Source organism: Acipenser ruthenus, chromosome 26 (assembly GCF_902713425.1).
Source record: "Acipenser ruthenus chromosome 26, fAciRut3.2 maternal haplotype, whole genome shotgun sequence".
Taxonomy (NCBI): domain Eukaryota; kingdom Metazoa; phylum Chordata; class Actinopteri; order Acipenseriformes; family Acipenseridae; genus Acipenser; species Acipenser ruthenus.
The window spans coordinates 18425583-18450952 of NC_081214.1; the positions used below are offsets into that span (position 1 = coordinate 18425583).

The following is a 25370-nucleotide window of genomic DNA, read 5'->3' on the forward strand; positions in this document are numbered from 1 at the left end:
CCAAGACCTGGTGCAGTAATCATTCACCACTTAGGCATGTTATTGCTTGGCAAACTCATTTTTTAGACAGTAGTCTCTGGCTAAGACAACACCCCTCGGGAAGCAAGAAAAATGTTCTCTTACCTGAAGTGTTCTCAAAGACAGAGTTGACCACGGACACAATATGCCATGGCCAATCACGTGCCCTTTTTTCTCAATGAGCCCCTGTGCTTTAAAAGTCCTCTGCATATTACTGATTACTTATGTCATGACGCACGTGCATCAACATGTGACATGAACAGAATAAGTAAGAGAAAAGCAATAGGCAAGCGTATGTTAATTAACTATAATAATAAACTAGAATTAATAAAGCATCCCTACATACGGTAACAATAATTATGAATACAAGAATTAATTTGAACACAATGGTTATTAACACGGCACCGCCCTACACAGGTTAAAAAATGCAGCAGAAGCTCTAGATTACTCTCGCGATGACAAGATTGAATAAACCATTTGAATCTGAGTTTGATGATGATGAGTTTTCAGGTTACAAAACAGTACTGTATCAGTTCTGAATCTGTTAGCAACGAATCACTATCGGTGCCAAAAAGGTTTTCCTTAAGCGGCAGTGTTCTGTTCTCTTAGGAGGTGTTCCTATACGCGGAGGTTACTGTAACCACAAAGCTCAAGGCAACAGACTAACAGTCAAAAACAGAAGTTGAATAATCAGAGATATTATTGTAGTAGCCTCAATAAGCAGAGGCAAATTATTAAACTGCTTACAGTATATTAATACAGGGTTTAATAAATTGGAAATACAGGCTACTGTGTTGAGTTCAATAGTTTATATGTAGAGCCTCAGCTGTTTAGAGTATTAAAATAGACTCTTTTGTTTTATTGATGTACTGTAATGACCATCAAAGTTTTATATTTGTTCACTGTATTTTCATCATCTGAGCAAGTTATAGATGCATCAAAACTGAAGTGATCTGTGGGCAATCAGAAATTTAGCAGTGCAATAAACCTTTTTATTTGCTAAATATATTCCATAGTGGGTGTCGTGTAGGATTCACGTTTATCTGTTTTATGCTGAACAATTTGCTCCTAATTTGGTAGTTCCACAAAAATATTAGAACGCTATTATTTTGTGTACATACAGTATGCCCATGTCATTGAAATGTAATGTATTCTTAATTAAAGTTTGTGAAGTGCCCCACTGAAGAAAGGGAGTTTGTGGACAGGCTCTGATTCTGAAGTTTCTGACAGACTATAATTGCAACAAGAATTAACTTGGTCTCGTTCGGACTGGGTACCATTAACACTGTTTAGAGGGGTTTGATTTCTTGACACAAAACTGCACTTAAGCGCCTTCCATCTAAGCCTCTTACTTGCAAGCGTTTAAGGACCCAATGATATTAGTCAGTGAAGAAAGACATTCTGAGTTTAGAGCAATGAACCCTTAAACAAGTAATTTATGAAGCCTACAACTAACAAATGATATAGTTCATTATTTGCTACCTACTAGGCATGTATGTTTAACTTTCTTGACAGCTAGGTCAATTTAAACTATACACACCCTTTTAGCTAGCCCTACAGAAGCTTTAGGATTTTAAGAAACGCCCCTCTATAACCATAGTAACTATGTTGCCAGAGACAATAGAAAGTTTAGGTTGACATCACTGCTTTCTTCATTTGATTGTGAAGATATTCTTTCATCTTCAGTCAAGTTAAGAGATTTTGAGCTTAGGCATGTTCCAGATATTTATCAACATGACAACCAGGAGCTTGATTTTAGAACAGCATGCAGTCTTTTGCCAATTCCCATGGATGACATTTGTAAGTGTTCTACAGCAAATATTCAAAGTCACAGTCAGGGCTGTATGTATAGGTTGTAGTCTCCTGTTTTAAAGAGAGATAAAAGTCAAAACAAATGGTGAGACGGAATGAGTTAAGTTGAATGCACTACAGTTAATAAATACAGCGCTCGGTAGAAAGCTGCAACGAATTTCATTAAACAAACTGAAAAAACATTTCCCAGGCCAAAAAAAAAAGAGAGGCTGTTTCATTTTCCCCAAATTAACTTTTGCATAATTCACTCATGATGCAGATTGCCTAAATTCTGATATACAAAGTGAACCGATGGTTGTTATTTTATACTGTTGGTGCCAGAGGCCCTGAAAAAAGGCTTTCTCGCTGCAAGAGAATAGAGCGGTTTTTGAGTGAGGGAAACACATAGCATAGAAATGGATGATGGAGAAGTTTCATACCTATGCATGTCTCGGTGACTCCCTTCCCACCCAAACCAACATAGAGCAGAGTATGCCCATATTCAACATTAAACAGTAATGATACCATTAACACCAGTGTGGAGTAAACCGCACATTACTTTCAAAACGGATCATGTCAAACAACACTTCATTACACTCTAAGACTACCAAAGCCACCCCACCCAAGGGACACAGCCCTGTGGTCAACTATTTATAATTAATGTTACTGCTTTATACAGTTAGTGCACAGAACCCCTCAGGTTAATCTGTACAGTGAAACATTTTCTGTGGTGGAAGTTGATTTTTTAACACCACAGAAAATGTTGTTTCTTGTTGCAGTTAGTTTGTGAAGTGAAATGGGTTAAACTTTCTACATATGCAATATGCAAAAGAAACCACATTTAAAATGCAGCTATTTGCTCAGTACCTTGTTTCCAGTAAATGCTTGGAAGGGTATTTTGAAGTTTCACACAAACAAAGATAATGTAGCTCTGTTTTGGCACCCTTTTTGGAAGAGTCCCAGTGGGCACTTTCAGCTGTTAGTCAATATGTTGTATTTTTAATTAACACAGAGAACTGCTGTAACTTTTAAAATGGGGTAAAAGTGAGACACCCACATGGTAATGCAAACGCCTTGATTTCTCAAAGTGATAATTATTATAAATGGTTTTGTAGCACAATTTACAAATACTGGATTCCATTCAATTGATCTAAAGAGTGGCAGACCTAAATACCACAACCATTTCAATATTAAATTTAGTCAAAGTCCTTTAACAATTTAAATGATGGCAGGATTTAGATCCTCTGCTGATTAGATCATTGGATAGACCCCACTGAGACTGGGAAGTCTTAACAGTTCTTTAAAGTCTACCATGAAGAGAGCTGTAGTACAGATCACCTACACATTTCAAGATGATAATTCTGATAATTTCTGTGAAACCCAGTATTCTGCAATTCCCAGCTATCACAGCATTTTTAACAACTGTGCATTCAAAATAATTGGCTCCTGTCATCAGCAGTAGCTGCCGGTCACAGGAACGTGACCATAAAGTGAAAGGTTTCAAAATGTACCTAACGTCAGCCTGCAGCCCCTCAGCAAAACACCAAAGCACCCAGAATGGAAAGCGATACTGATTTCCCAAGTGAAATGCCAATTACCTTCCTCCTGAACACAAATCTATTGGAAACTTGATAAAAAGAAATGTCTCCAGAGAAGCACAGCTCCAGAAAAGCACACGCAGCCTGGTGCCCAATATATCTGTGTGTTTTTCATCATCAGCGGGTAATTGGAGGGGCTTCAGGCCAAACCCATGATGGGGTCTCTCTGTGCTGAACTCTGGAACTTGTTTAATAGCCACTGTCGAGCTGTAGACACTGAGGTGGATGTTGACTCGGCATCTCTCGGTATATCACAGAAAATGCAGAGGTTGTAAATGTTTAGAAATTTAAATAAGTGTGGCCGTTTTATTTTAATAACGACAATACTACAGTTCAGTTTATGCTTGGGTACAGATATATCCCCAAATATGTGTTAGATACTGGGTTTATTTTGAAAACTATATCGTGAGAATAGGGGGAAAAAAAACATATGTTCCAATTGGTGTGTTTCAAATCATGTTTGTGGCTTCTCACCAAGCTAAACACTGTCATAGAACATCCAAAAAACTGACAGCTAATGCCTGTTGCCATGTTATGCAAAGACGTTGGTTCCATATGAAGATGCTTCAGAAGCAAAATGTCTCCAGAGTTATTTTGTGGCAGTCTGGAACAGGTCAAATTATCGGGTAATCACTTTCTCTATATCACCATTGAACTCTCTCCCAGCTTTAGTGCGTGCAGCTCCCACAGTCGCTCACTTCATCAAATCAACTCTCACGTTCTCTCCTGCTTTCAATGCTCTTAAGCCTGATATCTGTTCTTAGCTGTTGACTAAATTGCTATTTCAGGTTTTTTCACGCCATCTTATTCATATGATTCTGTATGACACACGCATCCACAATGTTTAGAATTCACATCCTAGCCCTGTATTTAATGCAATATGCCTGTAGTTAATGTATTTGCATTGTAATATGCCTGTATTTAATGTATTTGCGTTGCTTTTTACTGTTTGTAGTTAATGTACTATGCCCTGTTTTTCACTGTATTTAATATATTATGCATTGTTCCTCACTGTCTTGTAAAGCGCTTTGTGACTGTGGTCCACTATGAAAGGCGCTATATAAAATAAAGATTGATTGATGTATTATAACAAATATACACCAAAACTGTACAAGGCTGTAATTCTGTCGATGGTTTCTGGTGACATTGATAAATCACTCAAGCTACCACTCTGATGATATGTGTCACTAGAAACCCTTGATACAATTACAGCCTTATTATGTACAGTTGGGTGTATTATTATTATTATTATTATTTATTATACAAACATATGTCCAGTGCTGAAGTTAGGACTGATTGATTTTATAAGATTTGATGACAGACTGTGCTTTAATAATAATAGTATTTTTATTTTCATTGTGTGATTTTGGTGTTTTGAATGCCTGATTTACTGATGTTTAGTTGAACATGTCTGATACTGGTCTAGGTCTAAATGTGCAGCATTAGGTGATGCATTGATTGCAGTTATTTTGCATCAAGGCATGGAAGTTGAACACGGTTGTGTGCTGTAAACATGGGATTTCATGATGTGGACTTTGATTTTCCATTTTCATACAGCGTGCCATGGTGCTGGATTGATAGGAGTTGGCCTAGATGTACTGCAATCTTTAAACAGTAACCCTGTGACTTGTCATGGAATGGAAGGTGTTCTTGTTGCCAACCACTTCCATTCACTCTTGAGCCTTCACCTCAAAAAATGACAGCTTTATATAAGAAAACAGAGAGCCTCTGGCATGGTTTTGTTGTCGCACTGTTATGACATATATCCCTTTATTTAGTTTATAATTTCTGTAACCTCTGGCTGCTGAAATAACTCCCGGACATGTCAAACATCAATCCAGTACAACAGTGGGATTCCAGACTCTTATTTTTCCAATTTTTTTAGATTTATAAATTCAATAATTTAAATTGTTTTAATCAGTGGTCCAGAACAAAGCCATATGTCCCTCTCCATGATGAGAGTAGATTATAACTGCCAGCCAGTGTTAAGTGTTTAAGCCTAACTGTCCATGTTGTACCGTTTAACTGGTTATTATAATGAATATTACAATAGGATTGATATCCGACCAGCAGGTTTTAAGCTTAGTTACAGAGGACAAGAAGTTTCCTTCAGCATTTCCAAGGAACGCTAACAGGCATCAACATCTGAATGCACAGCCTAATCAAGGGCTCTGTTCTCCCTTGTGTGCTATGCAAGTGTAAGTAGTCTTGGCATGTGAGCCCTGGCACGCTCTTTGAAGCAGTTATCATGGATGCATCAAAGACAAGCGCTGTGGTGAGTCAACAAGGTTATCTATTAAATGTTATTAGATGTTTCTGAATGCAATGAGAGGGACAGACAGGTAAAATGAGTAACGATAGGAGTCTTTTTACATTATAATTAACAATGTAAACAAAATAGCTTTAAGTAAATGGCAATTCACACAACCACACTATTTTAGATAGAAATCTAGTTCATTGTTTAGACTAGAAACAACACAATATGGATGAAACAACATCCAAAATAGTGGCTGTTGGTTGCTGTTGCTGGGTTGAGTCATACATACTGTAAGGGATAGGGGTTGATATTTTTATATTGGGGTTTTGTTTGTTCTTTGCATAGAAAATACACTTTTCCATATTCTTTGGAGAAATATGCTAAGCTGATCTGCTAGCGTTCGAAAATGGGAATGGTAGCTGGTCCTTGTAATGCACTGTATCTGCTAATGTTAAAACAGTCTTTTTCTCACACACACACATATATGAATACAGAATTGACTCAATGAGGTAAACCTGAGTTTTGACATTCTCTAGTTAGTAATTACATCAAAATCAAAGGTGGCACTTGTTAATAAACCAATGTTCTTGATCAATGGTTCTCTGCTGACTTAAAAAATATATATATATATATATATATATATATATATATATATATATATATATATATATATAAATTTTGGTGTTCCAAATAACATTTTATTTGGTCATTATTTTTCTCTTCCAGTATTTGTTAGTAAATCCACTGCATATGAACTGGATAAATAAAAGTGTCCTTTGAAGTATTTTGTGTCTTTTGACTAGTGTTGACCTTTTTGAGTACGGGTTCAGCTGCGTTTCCTAAAACCTCACTATTCTGTGCTGAGATGGTAAGACACCGCATGGTGATTTCTGAGTCGGGTCCTATTTCCTGATTTGCTGCACTTTCATGCTTCAGACCAAGACAATGCCTCGGGCAAAGCGTTGAAATATTAAAGGGTATTTTCTTTACAGGGAATAAAGCATCCCTTTGCACAAATACCAACAGATATTCAGCTGCAATATAAACTTTTGTATGAATACTTGAAGTTAATTGAATAGCACACTCTTGCTGACAAATGCAGTGTAAGATTAAAATCACAGCGAAAGGCAGAACTGTCTGCACCTAGTACAACAGGTGAGCATTTTAATAGTGCAACCAGTTAATATGATCTTACAATGTTAAACATGATAGAGAGCATTATTAATTAAATAAATGCTGTTAAGTGACAGACAGTGTCTTTCTCCTCATGCTGAAATGGACTTTGTTTCGGAATCTCATTCTCGTCGTCTTTTATTCCCACAGCAAGCTCTGGACAGCAACCTGACAAACCTGGTTAAGAGGAACAGTGAATTAGAAAACCAGATGGGGAAGCTCATTCAGATCTGCCAGCAGGTGGAGGTGAGTGGAATGATAAAGAATGATGACAACTGAAGGGTTACTTGACCTCTGTGTGTACAAGGTTACATATGTATATGTGCACGCAAACACACAGAATACTACGTGTGATTCAGATACATTAATTGATTCAATGACCATGAATCCTGTTCCTCAGGAGTTATGTGATACAAGTGCTAGAGCAGATTTCATAGACTTGGAGAATAATTAATCTATATCTTATTCAGGGAACATGTTTTTGTGCAATTGTCTGTTGCATTTTGTACCATGGCATTTGAGTATCCATACAAAAAAAAACCGATCATACAGTACAGTGTGTACATGCCATAAGCCATGGTGCTGGTGGTGTATTCCTGGTCTGTATGCATATTCTGAAGCCAGGTCAGGAATATGTTTGTTTACTGCCCCCTTACCTTTTTATGATGTTTGCAATTAATATTAATATTCATATTGCATTCCAATATTGTGCTATTATAGAAGTATGAGCCAGTGCCATCAAAGTGAAGGATCAAGTTTAGTTTTGTATCTGACTCTCGCTTCTATAAAGTCTGAACTAGTCTGTGTTACATATGGGTGTGACAGGGAGCAAGAAACTGAAACGTTAAATAAAAAAAACACAATATTTAAGCAATTGCAGGAAGAAACGCTCCCATCATATAAAGGTAAAAACACACTTTGAAAATGTAATTCAAAGTCCCTTACTCTGTAAAGTCCCCCCCTTGCTTATCTCCAAGATGGTGTGCCACTGTGTGTAATATACACTAACAAAAGAGTCTTGCGTTATTACTTTGGAGATGTAATTAGATGCTTACTAATACTGTTGATTGAGATGCCTTTGTGGTTGTAAATGAAGCAGCCTTCATTTTGAATGAAGCAGCCAGACTTCAGCACAATCAGCCCCTGCGCTGAAATCTGATCTGCCTCTGCAGCAATGCCAGAGTATTACGGATTGAGGTTGTTCCTTTTACTGAGATAATGAAGGCTGCATTTTTGTGTTTGTGTTGCTCTCCTTTATTATTCTTTCCGGTTTGGACAGAGGTGATTTACTTAATGTTATTCATAAGATTTTTTTATTTTTTATGAGCCAATAAAAAAAGTAAAAGAAATGACAGTTTAACTAAGATTGGATCGTCACCGTTTGGTCCCTTGCTGTAAACCTGTCCTTTTTTAAATCTGCTCTGCAAATATATGGCCGTTACATATTAAACAAGACACAGCCCTATCAACCAAAGCAGCCTTTGGGTTCTGTGTTTTTGTGAACTGGGTTGAACAAATTACCCAACAAAACACAAGAAAGAAACAGCTCCATACTGTGTGTGTGTGTGTGTTTGTGTGTGTGTGTGTGTGTGTGTGTGTGTGTGTTTTAATCTACGGTATTTATTCAGTTAATAGATTGTATCTAAAGCTTGGTGTCACCAGAGATTATTTCTCAAAGGTTGAAAAGCTTTTATAATATTTTCTTGGTAAACGACTGTGTTTACATAGAGGATGCACCATGAACGTTCATGGAGCTCTGTAGCTCTACAAATGAACTAGTGGATTGTTTATGCCCTTCCTTGTGTGTGACACAACCACAGCCCTCCAAGGAGTCTCCTATTTACAAGTACAATGTAAGGAAAACAGTGCATGTTTAAACCTAAATAAACAGCTAAATACAGAGAATAATTTTCTTTAGGACAAGCTTTGCATGTGCTTGTGCTTATCATTTGGAACAGTGGAATCTGACTAGTCATTCTGTCACTGGATTTGAATGAATGCAAGATAGATTCCAAAATCCAGTATAAAAAAATAAAAAAATAAAAAAATTAAAAAAATAAATAAATAAATAAAGAATGCATTCAGGGGCATTGAATAAGGTAAAGTTATTCAACGCCAGACCTCTCAATGCTGTGTAATGTGGCCAATGTTTGATACTTCTAACAAACATAAACAATTTGCTCCAGCATGAACTTAAAATGATTTTATATACTTTTTATATACATGTTACCTTCAAATTGGATTAATATGATGCTATATAAATATGGATACATATGGAGTAAGCCACATGCTTTTTTGTGGTTTAATGTTTGGAGCAAAGGACTGAAAGGAATGGTTCTGGGCTCAGATCCCAGAAAAGCCATCATGTGTCACCTCAGGCAAGTCAATTGACCTCTTTATTTCTGGCTCACCACTGCTGAGAAACTGTAAAAACCCTCAGTCACTGGGGATGTCATAGTTGAGTTTTATTTAAGAAACCACTCTACTGCTTTAACATAATAAATGCATACCTGTAAATAAAAATCTACACAATAAACTACCCTCTGACAAGAATTCAGACTGTAGAAATACTTGCTAGGTAATGTACAATTTTATATATATATATATATATATATAAAAAAAATGCATCCATATATATATATTCATTGCTTCACATGGGAGCTTTAAATACAGAAATAAATCACAAATACATAAGTAATTCTGTTTCAGTTAAATGCAGTGTTTCATATAAATTGTAATAATACTAAACAGAATTGATCCCTGATCCTATCCATGTAACACATTCCATTTATAGTCTGACTGGAGTGTTATTAAAAAAAAAAAAAAAAAAAAAGTGTATTGAGATTTACAGTACTGTACAGTAAGCTGCATTATATATATTAGGACTCCACAATTGAGAAACCATGAAAAGCGTATTTCATACTGTAAATCTCTTGAACAAAGGGGGATTCTAATGACCAAGTTAACCCCACACAGATGTCTATAATAATAATAATATTCAAATGAAGTGTTAATGACTGACATGGATGCTGTTACTGGAAGTTACCCTGCAGACGTAGTTAACTGCCTGTAAAGCACCAACACAGAGGTCGTTAACACAATTATAAATCATCTTCCGTGTTTTAAAATAGACTATTAGCGTACTAATAACTTTAGATGACATGAATTTAAGCACACAAAAGACACAACCTGCAAAAAAAAAACACCATACGTTTTGCTTCCACCCAAACATGTACAAGGTAAAAATGAGCCTTGTACTACAGGTCTCTTGGATACATAATTAAGATTCATTACACTGTTTTACTATGATATGTGTTTTTATAACTCAAAAGACACTGCTAATGTGTTCATTTTCTTTTCAGTATTACTGAATGTTTAAAGAGTATTTGATTACTTACTCTACATTTAGAATTATCATCCATTGCTTTTAAATACAAATTATTTTCAGAATATATATATATATATATATATATATATATATATATATATATATATATACCAGTGCCTGACCAATTCTCTCATATTTAAGAAAAATAAAAAACTGAAAACATAAAAAAATAAAAAACAAATTAATGCACCAGTTTTCTTATACAAAGCCCATCTCTTCAATGTTACAATTTATCTGTCAGTCACAGCCCGTGTTTCTAAAAAAACAAACAAAAAAAAAAAAAAACACAAATCTCTCAAGCCAAATCAGTCTGTCTTGTATCGTGCAGTTACACAGCACCTCCTCCAGTTTCACCTGACAAATGCAGACAAAACAAAGCGAACGAGACAAGTTATGGTAATGTAACAGATAATCATTAAACAGTTCTAGATACTGTGGTGTTTTTTTTAATCTGATCTTTAGTTGTTTTTGTGCATTTTCATTTGAAAGTGAACTGTGACATTAGGGCCTTTATCAAGCACTATATTCTGCAATTTTGAATACTGACTTTGGATGCTATTTTAATTCTGGAAACTGTTGTTTTTTAATCTTTTGGTTTTGCTAAATTGCATTGCCTTTTACATTTTACACAGTTCTGTGCATGGATAACATTTTGATTTCATTTTGCTGTTAGGTCGTTAATGGGAAATTTTACATACCGCTACAATACGTACCGTATTTAAAAGTATGTACTGTATTGCAGTTAACATGTTGTCTCTTTAGTTTTGGCAAGGGGTATTTTCAGGATCATATTGTTCTGAATTAAAATACTTACTCTGTTGAAAATATAGTACTGTACCAATAAAACCGACACAGTACATCTAAATGGAAGCCTACTTATTTTAAAACATAGCCTTTTCATGTATTTTTGATATTGTATTTTGTTTTGTGTTCCCTGAAAAACAGACAAGGGTTGGAACGGGTCAAAATGAAATAATCAGATATGTGTCACACGCGTTTAACCGTCACTGAAGTCAAAATTTGATTGGGTCGGATATGTGAGTGCTGACTGTAGTGGGGTGATTTTTTAATGATTTCTCGTTATTTGGCTTACTGTGGAGGCTATATCGACATCTTGTGGCTGTAGGACTAAAGTACAGGTTAAAAGGCAAGTTGTGTAAAACACAAGGCCCTACAAATAACATGTGATGGAGTATGACTGACTTTTTGTGTTCTCAGAAGAAACTGGATTTTATGCTTTTAAACCAAAAAGAGATTTTATTGTTCTGGATTTCTGAGGGTACACTTTTCATTCTTATTCATTTCTAGCTACAATATTTTTAAACATGTAAAATCCCTTCCTGCTCCTAGCATGACTCAACCCCTGCTAACACGGCTAACATGTTAGGCACCATGCCTTAATTTCCTTACACTGCATCATATTCTTGGAATAACCTGTCACCTGATTTTAGAAATATTGAGCTCTGCACATTTGAGTACTTACATGCACTTCTGTAGTATACCAGTATCACAGAGCAAATATGCAAGCTGTTTTAAATTAGGATTAGCACTAAGCCCTACCATGGTAAATTTATTCAGGGGAAAGCATGTTTAGGAACACTGGGAAATACATCAGGCTCTTTTGCTTGCCAGCGACCAGCGACATTTATTAAACAGTCAAGATGATAAATGGTGTGGCTGTAGATGTGCTGCAAAGAGGAGTATACATTATTGCCTTTTGAACTTGCTGTATGACAGTACATTAGTTCCTGATGTCACCAAGCGCTAACAATTTATTTTAATTCCTTTTTGGGAGAAAGAGTATAATCTGTGACCATGCAAAAGCTGCCACATCATAGCAGCAAAGCAATTAAACATAAAAGATGTTGCCTCGATTTGTACGAATTGTATTCACATCTTGTTAATTCAATAAAAAGTGTCTTACTTATTTTATGTTCAATGTCAAATCCAGATATGGTAACTGAATGCAACATACAGATAAACTGTATACAGTGTTGATGCCTATTTACATTTAAGAGCTAATGTTTATTTAAGGTGGTGCTAAAAAGGGATACAAAATACCCAATTTTTTGAGACTACTAGGATCAGCTGATAACAATTAAGCAGGAGAACAATTAAACACTCAATAGTGCAGAATTTATAAATATAAAATGGAACTCCTTAAATTGCAGGCATACATTGTGAGGCACTCCTAGATGGCTGTTTTCATAAAACCAAATCTCTGAAGCTGCGTCACCATCTAAATCTGAGTTTATTGAAAACCGCAAAAAAAGAGGCCAAAGATATATGGAGGGCTTATAGTCACTTTGGTTCCACATCACTGTTCCTGCACTGCTTAGATGCAAGATATTAAAAGTTGGATATCGGTGAGTGACCAGTAACATGTTACCAAATAACCACCTTTTCAGATTATTATGTTTCTATTGGGAAGTAGGGAGGCTTCGGAAATGAAAAACCTCTCTCTCTCCCTCTAGTATGTGTGTGCTCTCCTTGCCCCCTAGGTGAACACAGCCATGCATGAAACCAAGCTGATGGAAGAATGTGACGAGCTAGTGGAAATCATCCGGCAAAGGAAGCAAGTCATCGCAGTCAAAATCAAGGAGTCAAAGGTAGGCTTTGCTTTATGCTGATTCATTTCTCTGTGCATTACAAACCAATGTTGCCTTATGAGTGGACAATACACTGAGAGACACAACAAACCTGCTAAACACATCATCATCTTCTTCTGGAGATCCTGTGTGCCCTGGTATTTCGGAAACCTCAATGTGAAAAGCACTTTTGTTTTGTGGTTCAGCATCCATGTAGAGTGCATATGCTACTGGGACCAAAGCAACAACACAGTGCCAGCAAGTTTGGCAAAAGTTTTGCTACTTTAGATGACCTGTGGGAAACTAAAACAGATAAGCAGTAGGGTTGGACGGTAATGACATTTTCAGTTATCAATTGTCGGCTGTAAATTATCACGATAATCATGATTATCGGCTGAAAAAATAACATGTAAAATGTCTTGGAATTTATCAAATTTAAAGCTATATATACTTGAGCAATATGACAACTGCCTCTACGAGTTTAGAAGAAATAAAACTAGACAATTTTCAAAAAGACCAGCATCTTTAATAAAAGTTATGAAACAATGGTTGGTTACAAAAAAGCACAAATAATATAACCAAATGTTTGTTTGGTAGCTTTTCAACTTTTGAAATATAGGCTACTTATTAAAAGTGTTTAAAAAAAAAAAAAAAAAATTATAAATTACAATTCAAAAATATCAGCTTTTCCACACTGCCTACAGACGGCTTATTACCTTGCGGATCACTTTCTGTCACTCCTAAAAACTGCCACACAGGACTGATGCTGTTTCTTTTTTCTAAAATCTTTTCCGAAGGTTTGGTAGTTTCTGCAGTTGCCATCGTCATTAGCTCAAACGTTTGCCTTTACTCTGTGAATCTTACGTCGCATGTTACAACTTCCCACTACGCAGCGCGCACAGATCATGTGTTGCACCTCACGCAGACAGTTAAGTCCTGTCTTACTGCTTCAATGCAGAGTTACTGTTACACACAAGCATATCATAGTGGGTAACGGACGATAAAATGATTATCGATAATTATTTTTCAACGCAATACAATTATCGATGCAAAAACATTATCGATAATATCACGATAATTTATGATTTGTATAAGCGTGTTAATGATAGGACTGAGAACCCTTGTATGAGCTACATGCTCTAGTTCCAGAACAAAACGCATTGCACTGTGAGCAGCTGTGCTTCTATATTGTGGTTAAATTGGAGAAGGACCATGGATTCAGAAAGCATGGGGAGTTATTCCAGGAATCAACACCCAGTGTATTTACATTTACAGCATGATAGGTTTAAACATATTTTCTGAAAGTAACTAGCTTCCAGAATCAGAAATCAATGTTATAATTAAAGTATGTCATTGTGTGAACCGTGATGTCCAGTTAATTGCTAAAATGTTTGCTAATTGCATAATTTACTGTATACTATACAGCACAAAGTTTTATCTTCATCCCAAAAAAGTATAACTTTGAGTTTCTTGCACATCACTCGAAATAGTATTGAGGGTTAAAAGGGCCTGTATATAAATGAGACTCCCAATTGCAAATACATAATAATTGCAAGCTTTTTTCTGCTGTCAATAAGGGTGGTACTGTAGGTTGGCAAACAGAGTTCAGATTTCAAGACTGAGATTGGAGAAATTAATCCAGTTCCTATCTTGTCCATTGTAGAGTGTGTTGTGAACAGGGGGAGTGTACAAAATTAGTTTATCACTTTAAAATCTTCATCCATCTGAACAACTGTGCTCCTTATCAGATTAGAGTTCTTTAAACAGTCTTTAATTGATTAACCGCTGGAAGAGATCTAGACAACCATGAAGGAGAAACAGGTTTGCCTTAACCAGTTCAGAGCAGATTTAAGTATTTTCATTAATACATCCCAGCAAAGTAATTATGAATTATAGTAATTATTATTTTCCCTGAGGTCCAAAATGAAGATAAGGAATAAGTGAAAAGTAATGTGCAATTTATTGTAAACTGCAGTGCTATTTTGTATGACCATAGTATACCCAACTGTTAAACACTGAACTGATAGCCAGTGCAGTACTATAGTAAGGCATCTGTTAGTAGTAGTAGTGGTGTTCTTCACATAGCTAGACAGTAAGTTATAGAAGTAGTTGTTTTTATTAATTCCTCAATATGGTTTCCTCCAAATCTTAAACCAGGAATTGCCATCTATCACAATGCTAAACCTCAGTGTGAGCACTAAGCCTGTGCAAAATTGCATTTGAAACTCCAGGCAGCCCCTGCTGCATGGCGAAATGAGTTTGCATTTCATTGCCCGCGCAAGGCGCCAGAGTTTCCTCTCTGATAAATGTAGGTTTGTTCAAATTGGCAGCAAGAGACCCAAGGCCCATCACCAGAACAAATGAGATTAAGTTGGCCGAAACGGCATTTCAGCCTCCAAACAGGCAGCTGCAAAACTGGCTTAATTTTGTAAGTTTGCAAGGCAACATAGTGACTCTAAGTAAGATTATACTCGGTCATATTCAAATTCTCCAGTTTTACACAAGTTAGGTGCAGAAAGCATTTCTAGTGAGTGTCTTGAGTTCAGCGCCAAACACATGTCTTGCTACACTGCAGCTCAGTTCTATACCTACTGAGATAATTGCATCCTTCAACTGAGTGAGCACCAGTGTTTCACCTACTGTACTGAAGAAATGTAATTATGTTCTTAACACAGTAACAGACTTGTGAAAGAAAGAACACCGAACAGTAAATCAATGGATAACACGATGAGGGTGAATGATACAGGCGCGCAAGAAATGCCACACAAGCAGTCAAGGGACCTATTAGTTCTGGGGTTTGACTACTTTAACACCTAAAAGGTGTCTACCATTTTTTGATAAATGTGGAAACAAAATTATATTCAATTGAAAATAGAGATAGGTAGATAATATGTATTGTATAAATCTAACGTATAAATGAGTTCCACCTTGATATTTAGGATTTAATAACACTGTAGTGGTCGTCTTATCCAAGTTTCTAGCATGTCTAGGCTTCTCATCTGAAAACTACTACAGTTCAATGCCCCACAGTCAAGTTTCACAATAAAGTACTAAGACTCCTTGATGTTTATGTTAACTAGCATAAAGCTGTGTCCGTAACTCACCAAGACAAAAATGAGCAGTAAAATCAGCAGGCGGAAAGACTGTGGTTGAGATTCATCAATGAACATTGCCCTTGCAGTAGCTGTTATCATTTATTTTGCAGCTATCTTGACATATTACCCATTAGCTAGCAGTGAAACATACACAATGTCACCCCTTCTACCTTTTTACCAACAACTTTTGTTGCCACTAGGTCTCAGCAATAAAAATTCTGACAACTTACAAATCGGCCTGCTTTCAGAGCATTCCTACCAGTCCCTAAGTGTTTTCCTAACTATTTTCTCTTCGACTCAGATTTACCCCTTGTATCCGGCCACAACACTACGGGGGCCTGACTCAATTGGTTCAAATGTTGGCGGTTCGAAAACTGTCCTTAACATTACTAAATAGGACCATCTCCAATTTTACATATTTTTACAGACGGAATCACACTGGAGATTCATATACATATATATTGTTAGATGTGGGATGTTTCCAAAAAACTGCTTTATACTGCCATTTGTTGCTATTTTTTGTAAGGGAAATCTACATTAATTTGATTGCAGGTATTTTTTTAATAACTGTCCCTGTTTACTAAGGACCTGATTTGATCAACCGATACCTGGTCAGGATACAAAAACAACAGTCTAAAACCGTTTCGTGAATATCAAATCGTAATTTATCCTTAGAAAACAGACTATTTGACTCATGAGCTAATGCTTTGTGGATAGGTCCTACGTTATGAAACGAGGGCAAAGTTATAATCCATAAATGACCATCAGAGCAGCACTGGTATTTATGTGTAATCATTTATTGTGAGTCATATTGAAAATTGTAGAACTGATTTTTTTTCAGCTTTGTGCTGTGTTAGCTGTAAACACCAGGCACATGTTAGACCTTTCAGTTTTTTTTTTTAAAGCCACAGAGCGACAAAAGGTCAAAGATGACAGAGTAAATTAAAAATGTATGAGCTACAGCATCTATGCTAACTTTATTTGAAAACTTAAATGTCTATACAATGGCTTAATTTGCCCTTTTAAAGGTCAGCTAAGAGCTATCAAACAGAATTGCTAAACACATGAACTGGCTTCTACCAATGTTGGGGTGTGCAACTGTAATTTCTGTCCCCTTCAAAAATTTTAGTATGTGATTATATGTGATTTTATTATTAAAATGTTTGATGTTTAAACTTAAAGTTGCCATGGAGTAGGTAATTACAGTTGGTCATTTCTAAAAGCATCTCATTACAGAAATTCAAGTCATTGAAAATTACATTTATTTCACAAGATTAATGTCGGTGGAAGTGGAGAATGGAGGCAAGACCACTTGGCCCAAGCCACAATGTGAATCACTGAATGAGCTGCACTTTGAACACAGCCTTAGTCATTTATCCTTACACATACGGTAATTCTGCCACAAGTGTACATGGCTTGTACAGTTAGCGTTGAACTTAATCATTTGTAGTTTTTCCTTGAACAAGCTGTCTATGCTGAACGTAACAAAAATATTAACAGAAATTGAGTATTAACAGCAGCATAGTATTCAGGAATTTGGAAACACTTGTTATTTGTAGCATACACTTTTGTGTACGTGGGTCTGGAGAATGGCTATACAGTAGGTTTCCACTACCAGCTTCCCTGAAGGAGTTAGGCACTGTTATCATTGAGGAATGGTTATGTAACCCAACTGAACAATTTAAACTCCATGCATACTCAAAACATTATCTTGGATGTCCATGGTAACTCAAACAATGACAAGCTCTGAAATAGCCACTTGGACTCCCCTTTTAAAAAATTAAATGGCTTTTTTTTATTGCAGTCAATTTTGGATTGTTAATGACTGCATGGCACTAAAATTGAAATTACTCAAATAATATATTTTTTTGTAATGATCTTATAAACTGCTCATAAGGAATCTCCCCTATAGGGAAATTTGGATTGTCAACTTAATGTGTATTGTCGTCTTCATGATTTCTACTGAAGTGAAAATGAATAAATGAATGGACTAATTAACAAACATCCCTTAACATGGACCTAAGGGGACATGTTCACACTGCAAAAAACACTTAATGCAGTATGAAGACTACGCAAATTATAAAGAAACAAAAAAAAAAACAGTTGAACAAATACAAAAATAAAGAGGAAGTCAAGCAGTGGGGTGTTATGGCATTTTTTTCACACAGATTTGTACACCTGAATATTTTCTAAAATGTTAATTTCAAATCTGACATCTATTTCAGTTCATGGCAGAGAAGCAATAGTCCCATTTAGATGTTAATAGGGACTCTATAGCATATACACTGAGCTGCTTGCAGCTTAACTGCTTGCTCCTATCAATTCACAAGCACATAAACCATTACAAAATAAAAACTAAAGTTTGAATTGCTACCTAGTGGTCTCTACAAGCTAGAAAGATAAAATGTACATTGTGTGCTCTATATAGAAGACCTGTAGTTTACTGCGGCTATATAGAATGGCCCTGCATTGATTCGAGGGAAAACATGTTCAATGGTTTCTCCCCTATTTCTCCTTTCAATTAGGAATTGAAGAACTCATTTTGCAGTCCTACCCCCTTTAATTGTCTGAAATGGCCTGAGCTACACAAAGGCCAGCTTGTTGTCAGAGATGGACTTCCTCCAATTTTGGAGCAAAGACAGCTGTAATAGTGTGATAAATGACCGTGATTGCAGGGAAAGATTTTGGGTCCCATCCAATTTTTGTCACTGTCCTCTAACTCCCTCTTCTCTCTGTCTCGGTCCCTGTCTTAAGGTGATGAAGCTTCGTAAGCTGGCCCAACAGATAGCCAACTGTCGGCAGTGTCTGGAGCGTTCGAGTGCACTCATCACCCAGGCTGAACACAGCCTGAAGGAGAGCGATCATGCACGTTTCCTACAGACTGCCAAGAACGTTGCCGAGAGGTAGGACCTCACTTTTTGTGCATGCCTTTCAAAACCAATTTTAAAGAAAGATTGCCGAGTCATTTCCTGGAAATGAAAAAAAAAAAAAATGAGATTCAGAGCTTGGGGTTTTAATTAGCTGTCTTCCTGTTCAGGACAGTAGTTTCCTTGATTTCTAAAACAGCAGGTAAATGTGTAGCAAACGGCTTCTTATTTCTACCAATTCATTTGATTGTTTTCCCTTCAGTACTGATAGTAATATACTGTTGGAAATATGGAAGAGAAGTGTCTTGGATAAAATAACCATTAGTGTCTCTGGGATAAACAGGGTAATTGTAACAATCCCCTCCCAATCAATGTTAAAAAAAAAAAAAAATGTCATGTATAATGTTTTCTGAACATTGAAAGATCTCTTATATTGGCTATGTTCGATTCCTCTAATGCTCTTTGGGTAGCCGCCATTGGTAATGTTCGATTTTGCGCTTTGCGTCTCTTCTTATCTGTGTAACTGTGGCATTCCGACATTATAGAGACAGTCAAGCCCTTTGCGAACCTGCCAGACTTGTCTCTGTTTAGTTACACAGCTTGATTTGATAGGCTGTTTGCTTTGAAGAGAGTGGCTTTCAGCCCAACAAAAACTTCCAATTTGTATTTTCTATTTCAAATGACAATGAAAACATTGAATACATGTAAGTATTTCATTTTGGTAAGGCTGTTCACACCTTGAGTTTCTTAGGTGGGTCAGTACTCTTAAACAGTTTAAATGCTAATTCCAGCATACAGCTCAATAGTCCAAGTTACTTAAATATTTATTTAAATCTTATACACTGCAAGCCCTGTCAGTCTTACATTCTAATGTTTAATATGATTTTAAAACAGAATATTTGGAATCAATATGGAAACAGATATTTCAAATTTTGAAAGTATTTCATTTTACGAACTTGTTCACCAGGTCAATCGCACTCATTGTAATCCAGGTTATGCAGCCAATCTAGTGGCAAAAAGCTTCAATGGCTAGCTTTTAATCTTAGGGGATAGAAATTTTCTCATGGAATTCCGAAATACAATAGACCCCCAATTGGAACCAACTTGAGCCCGAATTAGCGTTTACTGTTTGGGAAATTCCTGTGCTATTAATTGAAAACTCGAAAAATGCAATAATATAAATAAAATAGAATGTCCCAGCAATGGTCAAAATATATGCTGTACATAATCAGCGTTGTTCAGAGGCAGATGGTTTAAAAAAGTCACCTGATCTTGCTCTGTCTTTAATTATCTAACTGCTCTTCATATTCAGACTGCCAGGCTAAGAGAGTCTTAAAGTCTGCTTGCTGCTCGCTTGTCACTGGTTTCAGTAACTACAATACAGTACTGTCCATTGGCTACCACTATACTGTTTTCAATTTAATTGAATTAAATTAAATGATGCTGTCAGTTTCTGCACAGATACGCTGATTTCTGCACTAATAAAGTGTGCGAATACCCGCTTCCGCATAGATCAGATGATTTCTACACCAATACATTTTGATAATGTACTGTATTAAACTGTATAGAAACATGAATTATTGAAACACAGATTAACGAGAGTCTACTGTAGTTTGTTTTTAAATTTTAAATCCAGTTTTGCTATTCTTTTAAACTCAAGAAGTCTCATTTATGGGATTATGTTAACTTTGTGAAATTTAAACCAAAATAGCTGTTAAAAGTTAGGAAAGCTGAGAATGATTTCAATAAAATTAAAAACATGGCTGATGCTGTGTAGAATATGGAACTTACTAACCATAAAGCAACTGTCAATGCTGTAGGACTAGTTTTGGTGTGCTGCATACAAGATACAGGATCAGTTGTTTGGGGAAAGACATTTGCGGCTCTCAGCACAGAAATCAGATGTGTACACCCAAAAAAACATGAACTGGAAAAATATATGCCTGGCTTGGCATTAAATAGATACACCAACTGTGTAGCTTTACACTGTTAAAGGTTTCAGAGCCTGTATGTGCAGTCTTATATTAAAAAAAATAAAATATCCTGGACTGTTGGGAGCTTGAGGACCAAGATTGAAAACCACTGCACTAAATAATGAGAATGTATTCCATGGAAACAGTGACAAATGTGTCTCTGAACGATGTTGGAATACCACAATATTCAGCTTGCAGTCCGAACTGTGAACATGATCACTAAACTGGTCTGCAAGAAGATTTTCAGTGAACTTGTTCTGCAGCTCAGTAAAAAATGGAATTCATCTGTGAACTGCGTCTTCAGATCTTCCCACATGAGTAACAGCACACAGAGTTGAAAGTTTCTAAATCCCAGCAGGAGAAACCAACCTACTGGAAGCCGTGAAGGAGAAATCTCATACAAGTGTGTGTGTGCTGGGGTAGATGTGCCTCCCTAAGCTCTTAGAAATATGCGAATAAATTGAAATGTCAGTCCCTTCTGGGGTGTAAACCATCTTGATCTCTAGGGTATCGGCCAATCTGCTAAGCCACAGCACTTTCCCAGAGTGGATTTTTTATAATGCCAACATGTACCCATCTCTGCAAAGTAATTTCAGCCATTTAATGCTTCTAAGTGTATTATGTTGGCTGTGCTGTCCCATCGCTGTAAGGCACACAGCTGACAATGGTGGATTTGGGATTCTAGAGAAGTCAATTCCTCTCTGTGAAAGGGGATGTGGGAATCCGCTGCGAGAGATTGGAGAGAGACATGGAGGTTGATGTTGACACTCCACTCAGGCTGTCAGATTTATTTAGGTGGGTGCCATTATGGTACATACAATACACAAACACAGTGTAATGAAAATAATAAATACAAAAAGGCTAAACAAAACACAGTTGGATAAAACACATAGATAATAAAACAAAAGCTGGCCAAAACACCAGCCAAGCATTGCTCCGACTACCTATAAGGGAGGTCCCCCTCCAGGAACCTTCTCCCTGACACACACTGGGTGGGATTAAAGTCCTCTAAATGAATTCCTACTTTAGCGATCCCGGTTAACACACACAGTGATCCTAGTTTCAGTGAACCTGGTATTTGTATTTTTTTTAACCAGGAGATTTGCCCATTGAGACGAGGCCTCATTTACAAGAGGGTCCTGGAAAAGGATCCCGGTATACACACCGTGATCACAAGTTGGTTTCTTTGTTTGCTCACCTTGGTTATACACACAGTCATGACGGTTCTCCACTGATTCACATGCTGGCTTATAGAAGCAAAACAAAGGAACTGGCTTTCTAGTTCCTTTTTAAAGCATGTGGCCAGGGTTAATCAATAAATCAATTAACCAAAATATTCCTTAAACTCTCATTAAAGGGTTAGATGCCGTTAGCTAATGTTGGCTTATTTATTTCACACACACACTATTTCTCTCTCTCCCCCTCCACCCAGGGTTGCCATGGCAACAGCATCTTCACAGGTTTTGATTCCGGACATCAATCTAAATGGGGCCTTTGACAGCTTTGCTCTAGACTTTTCCAGAGAGAAGAAACTTCTAGAAGGGCTGGATTATTTAACAGGTAAAAGATTTCTTCTAAGAACTACATCAGCAGTGGTTTAAAATGGTTTAATGCAATTGCATATCATAATGAATTTTATTTTGTGTTAGGAACATTTAGGTCTTCTGAATATAGATTGGATCTTAAATGTTTTGTTTGCATCAGAGGATGCAGCTGTATCCTAGTTTAGAAATTCTAGTAATTATCTCTGTCCGTACGTACAGTACTGTATGCATGTCAAGCATTATACATGTGAACACTGTGCCTGTATTGCATGATGATCTACTTTTTCATGTTTCTAATATCCCTGATATTGTATTTACAGCCACAAGGCAGTGTATGTTTCTAACATGCTGGTTTTCTTTTCCCACAAAAGCCATTCATTTGAATTGGAGCATCTGTGTTGCATACAATATGGCACTCTTAAGACAGCTCATCTTTCTCATGTTGGACACTCCAGAGAGAGAATTGTGTTCAGTTTTACTGTTTGTATAAAAATATAAAAGCAATCGCAAGTATGCTGAAAAGCATCCAATGGAAAGAGAAAGGGAAAACCTTTTTTTTTGTCTTCTTCCTTTACACTTAATGTTTGTCCATTTTCTCCTTCATAAAGCACCCAACCCTCCAGCCATTCGGGATGAGCTCTGTACTGCTTCTCACGACACCGTCACCGTCCACTGGACCTCAGAAGACGAGTTCAGCGTCGGCTCCTACGAGCTGCAATACACCATATACACCGGCCAGGCCAACTTTGTCAGTAAGTGCTCACAGTTTGATGTCATTCATCTCAGCTGGGAAACTGGGAAATGTTTTCTGCCCAGTGTTAATAACTTTACAACAATTACTCAGCTTCCAGGGTGAAAAAAACCAATGCACTGTAGATACAAAAAACACCTTCATCACAATGTATCTGTCAAAAAAATACATTTTAAATAAATAAAACACAACATATTTCTAAAAGCATAAATGTGCCATTCTGTGTTAATGTACAGTATCCATCTTGATTTCAAATGTTGTGTAGTTTTAATGTTTTTATCTAATGGATTCCGTACATGTTCAAAGAACAATGGCTGCTATTCTGCGTTTCTGTTTTGGAGTTTACAGTGGTACAGACGTGACTTGGCTTTTCAAAAACAGTATTTACATACATTTTCTTTCACAATGTCTCCAAAACATGAACCTCTGATCAGGAATCTTACAAATCCCTGCATGGCATTTAAAGCTTTAATGATGCTAAGCTTTACTTTTGACGTGCATTGTGACAAATGACCAGTAATCTGATAGGCGAGCTGAGAGATATGTGTTGTACTGCAGTACAAGAGCGTCATGAAATTTCCTTTGTAAGAGATGAGTTTAGAAAAGCTTTATTAACTTTTCCTCACCGATGAAAAAGGGTTAAACTGTCAATGTCAGTGCTAGTTTAAAAAAAAAAAAAACAGCTAAACGGAACCCTTTTGACTAATTGAAGCAGAAAATTGTGATTTATTCAGCCATTTGTTCTAAAAAGTCAATTGTTATTTTCAAGGTTACCATTTTTTTGAAATCCTATTATGTGGTACCTTTTTAAATGTGCGTATGCATATTGAACTAGATTGTATACGTTAAAGGATTCAGCTTTTTTCATAATACCGTTATCTGCCTTCATAAATTTCTCATACAGACATTTTAAGTTTGAGTAATTTACAGCAAGCCACTGGAAACAATTCTCTCACATTAGCAGCAATGTCTCTATCTGCAATCCACAGAAAAAACATGATTGAAGTGTGACACATGCCATCTAGTATATATACTTTGCATACACAGCTGCGTTTTATTCCAAATGAACAGAGAACTTTGTTCTAACAGTAATGTTGTTTCTAAGGGGAATTAACTGACATCTTTTGTTGTATCTGGGATAAAAAGCGCTCCTTTATGCAGCTAACTTGTTTATTCAAGTAACTATGGCGTTGCTGTGGCGCACAAACGTATTACCTCAGGCCAAAACCTAGCCCTATGTGATTCTTCAATGCCAGAGAATTAAACACAGAATAATAACACACCACTCTCTGTAAGCTTGACTTTTCAACACATTAAAAACTCCAGCCATTTCCATGACAGCACCCTTCACACAATGCTAAAGATCTGTTTTAAAACCTGCCATTGTTGATGATATACAGCATAAAATATTCAGCAGTCAGACGAAGTTAGGAGTGGTGGAATGTGATGGGACAGCATTTGCCACAAGAGGTTACACCAATCTGACTGTCCCCGAATATGCAGGACCTTCAGTACTCCTAATAGCATAATTTACATTCCTCAGTATAAGCAGAAAGCAGTTTGTCAGCTACTGCAGTAAAAAAAAACAAAAAAAACATTGAAATATTTAAAAGTAACATTCATGGTTACCTCTCAGAGGTACTAGACAAGAACAGATACTTGCTGTGTTTTACAGGACAATACCAGCTGTAAAAAGGCTTTTTAAGTCATCATGTATGATATTGTTGCAAACACAGATCATGCTTCTTATATATGTGTTTATTTGTCAGGAACCACATACACAGAAAGGTATAAATACAAGAGGCAAGATGCTTTGCATGCACAATTTAGCCTAAGGTATTGTTACAGTCCTCAGGCTGGCATAGATGGATATTGTACCAAAAATACGAATGCCTACTCTATCATTGCCACTGGGGTCCCATTTAGAAATAACGATGCTATAGTGGGGGACGGCACATTTACACAAAGTGTGTGCTACAGATGGCAGGTGATTTTTTGAGGCATAATTTTCTAACTTAGAACATAATTTGAACATCAAACCTCCACTGGCATGCTATTAACACAGCTGTAACCTGCCGAGACTGACGCACTCTGAGCATGTATTGAAAACCATTATCCTCACAGATTAGTTTGTCTTTAAGTGCCCTCTCCTCCCTATCAATACACTTAACGGTCACTATGGTCAGTTGTAAAGCAGGTGAAGCCTGCTGTGTGTTGGATATGCATTTTAAATAAGATAAAGTTGCAAGTTTGCTGAATTTAATTGACCTCTTTTTATTTGAATTGTTCTTTTTTTCTATGGAAACAGTACACAGTTGTCAACCATC

General features: G+C 36.6%; 1 protein-coding gene across 5 annotated transcripts in view; it reads left to right on the top strand.

Annotated features, from left to right (window-relative positions):
- LOC117430770 (probable E3 ubiquitin-protein ligase MID2) overlaps positions 1-25370 on the top strand; it is a 124648-nt gene that overhangs the window by 91773 nt on the left and 7505 nt on the right. For all 5 annotated transcript variants that reach the window (XM_059000642.1, XM_059000641.1, XM_059000645.1 and 2 more), the window contains 5 exons: positions 6988-7083; positions 12727-12834; positions 18663-18811; positions 22181-22308; positions 22901-23044. In XM_059000642.1, coding sequence (XP_058856625.1) covers positions 6988-7083; positions 12727-12834; positions 18663-18811; positions 22181-22308; positions 22901-23044 — 625 coding nt within the window. The remainder of the gene's footprint in view (positions 1-6987; positions 7084-12726; positions 12835-18662; positions 18812-22180; positions 22309-22900; positions 23045-25370) is intronic.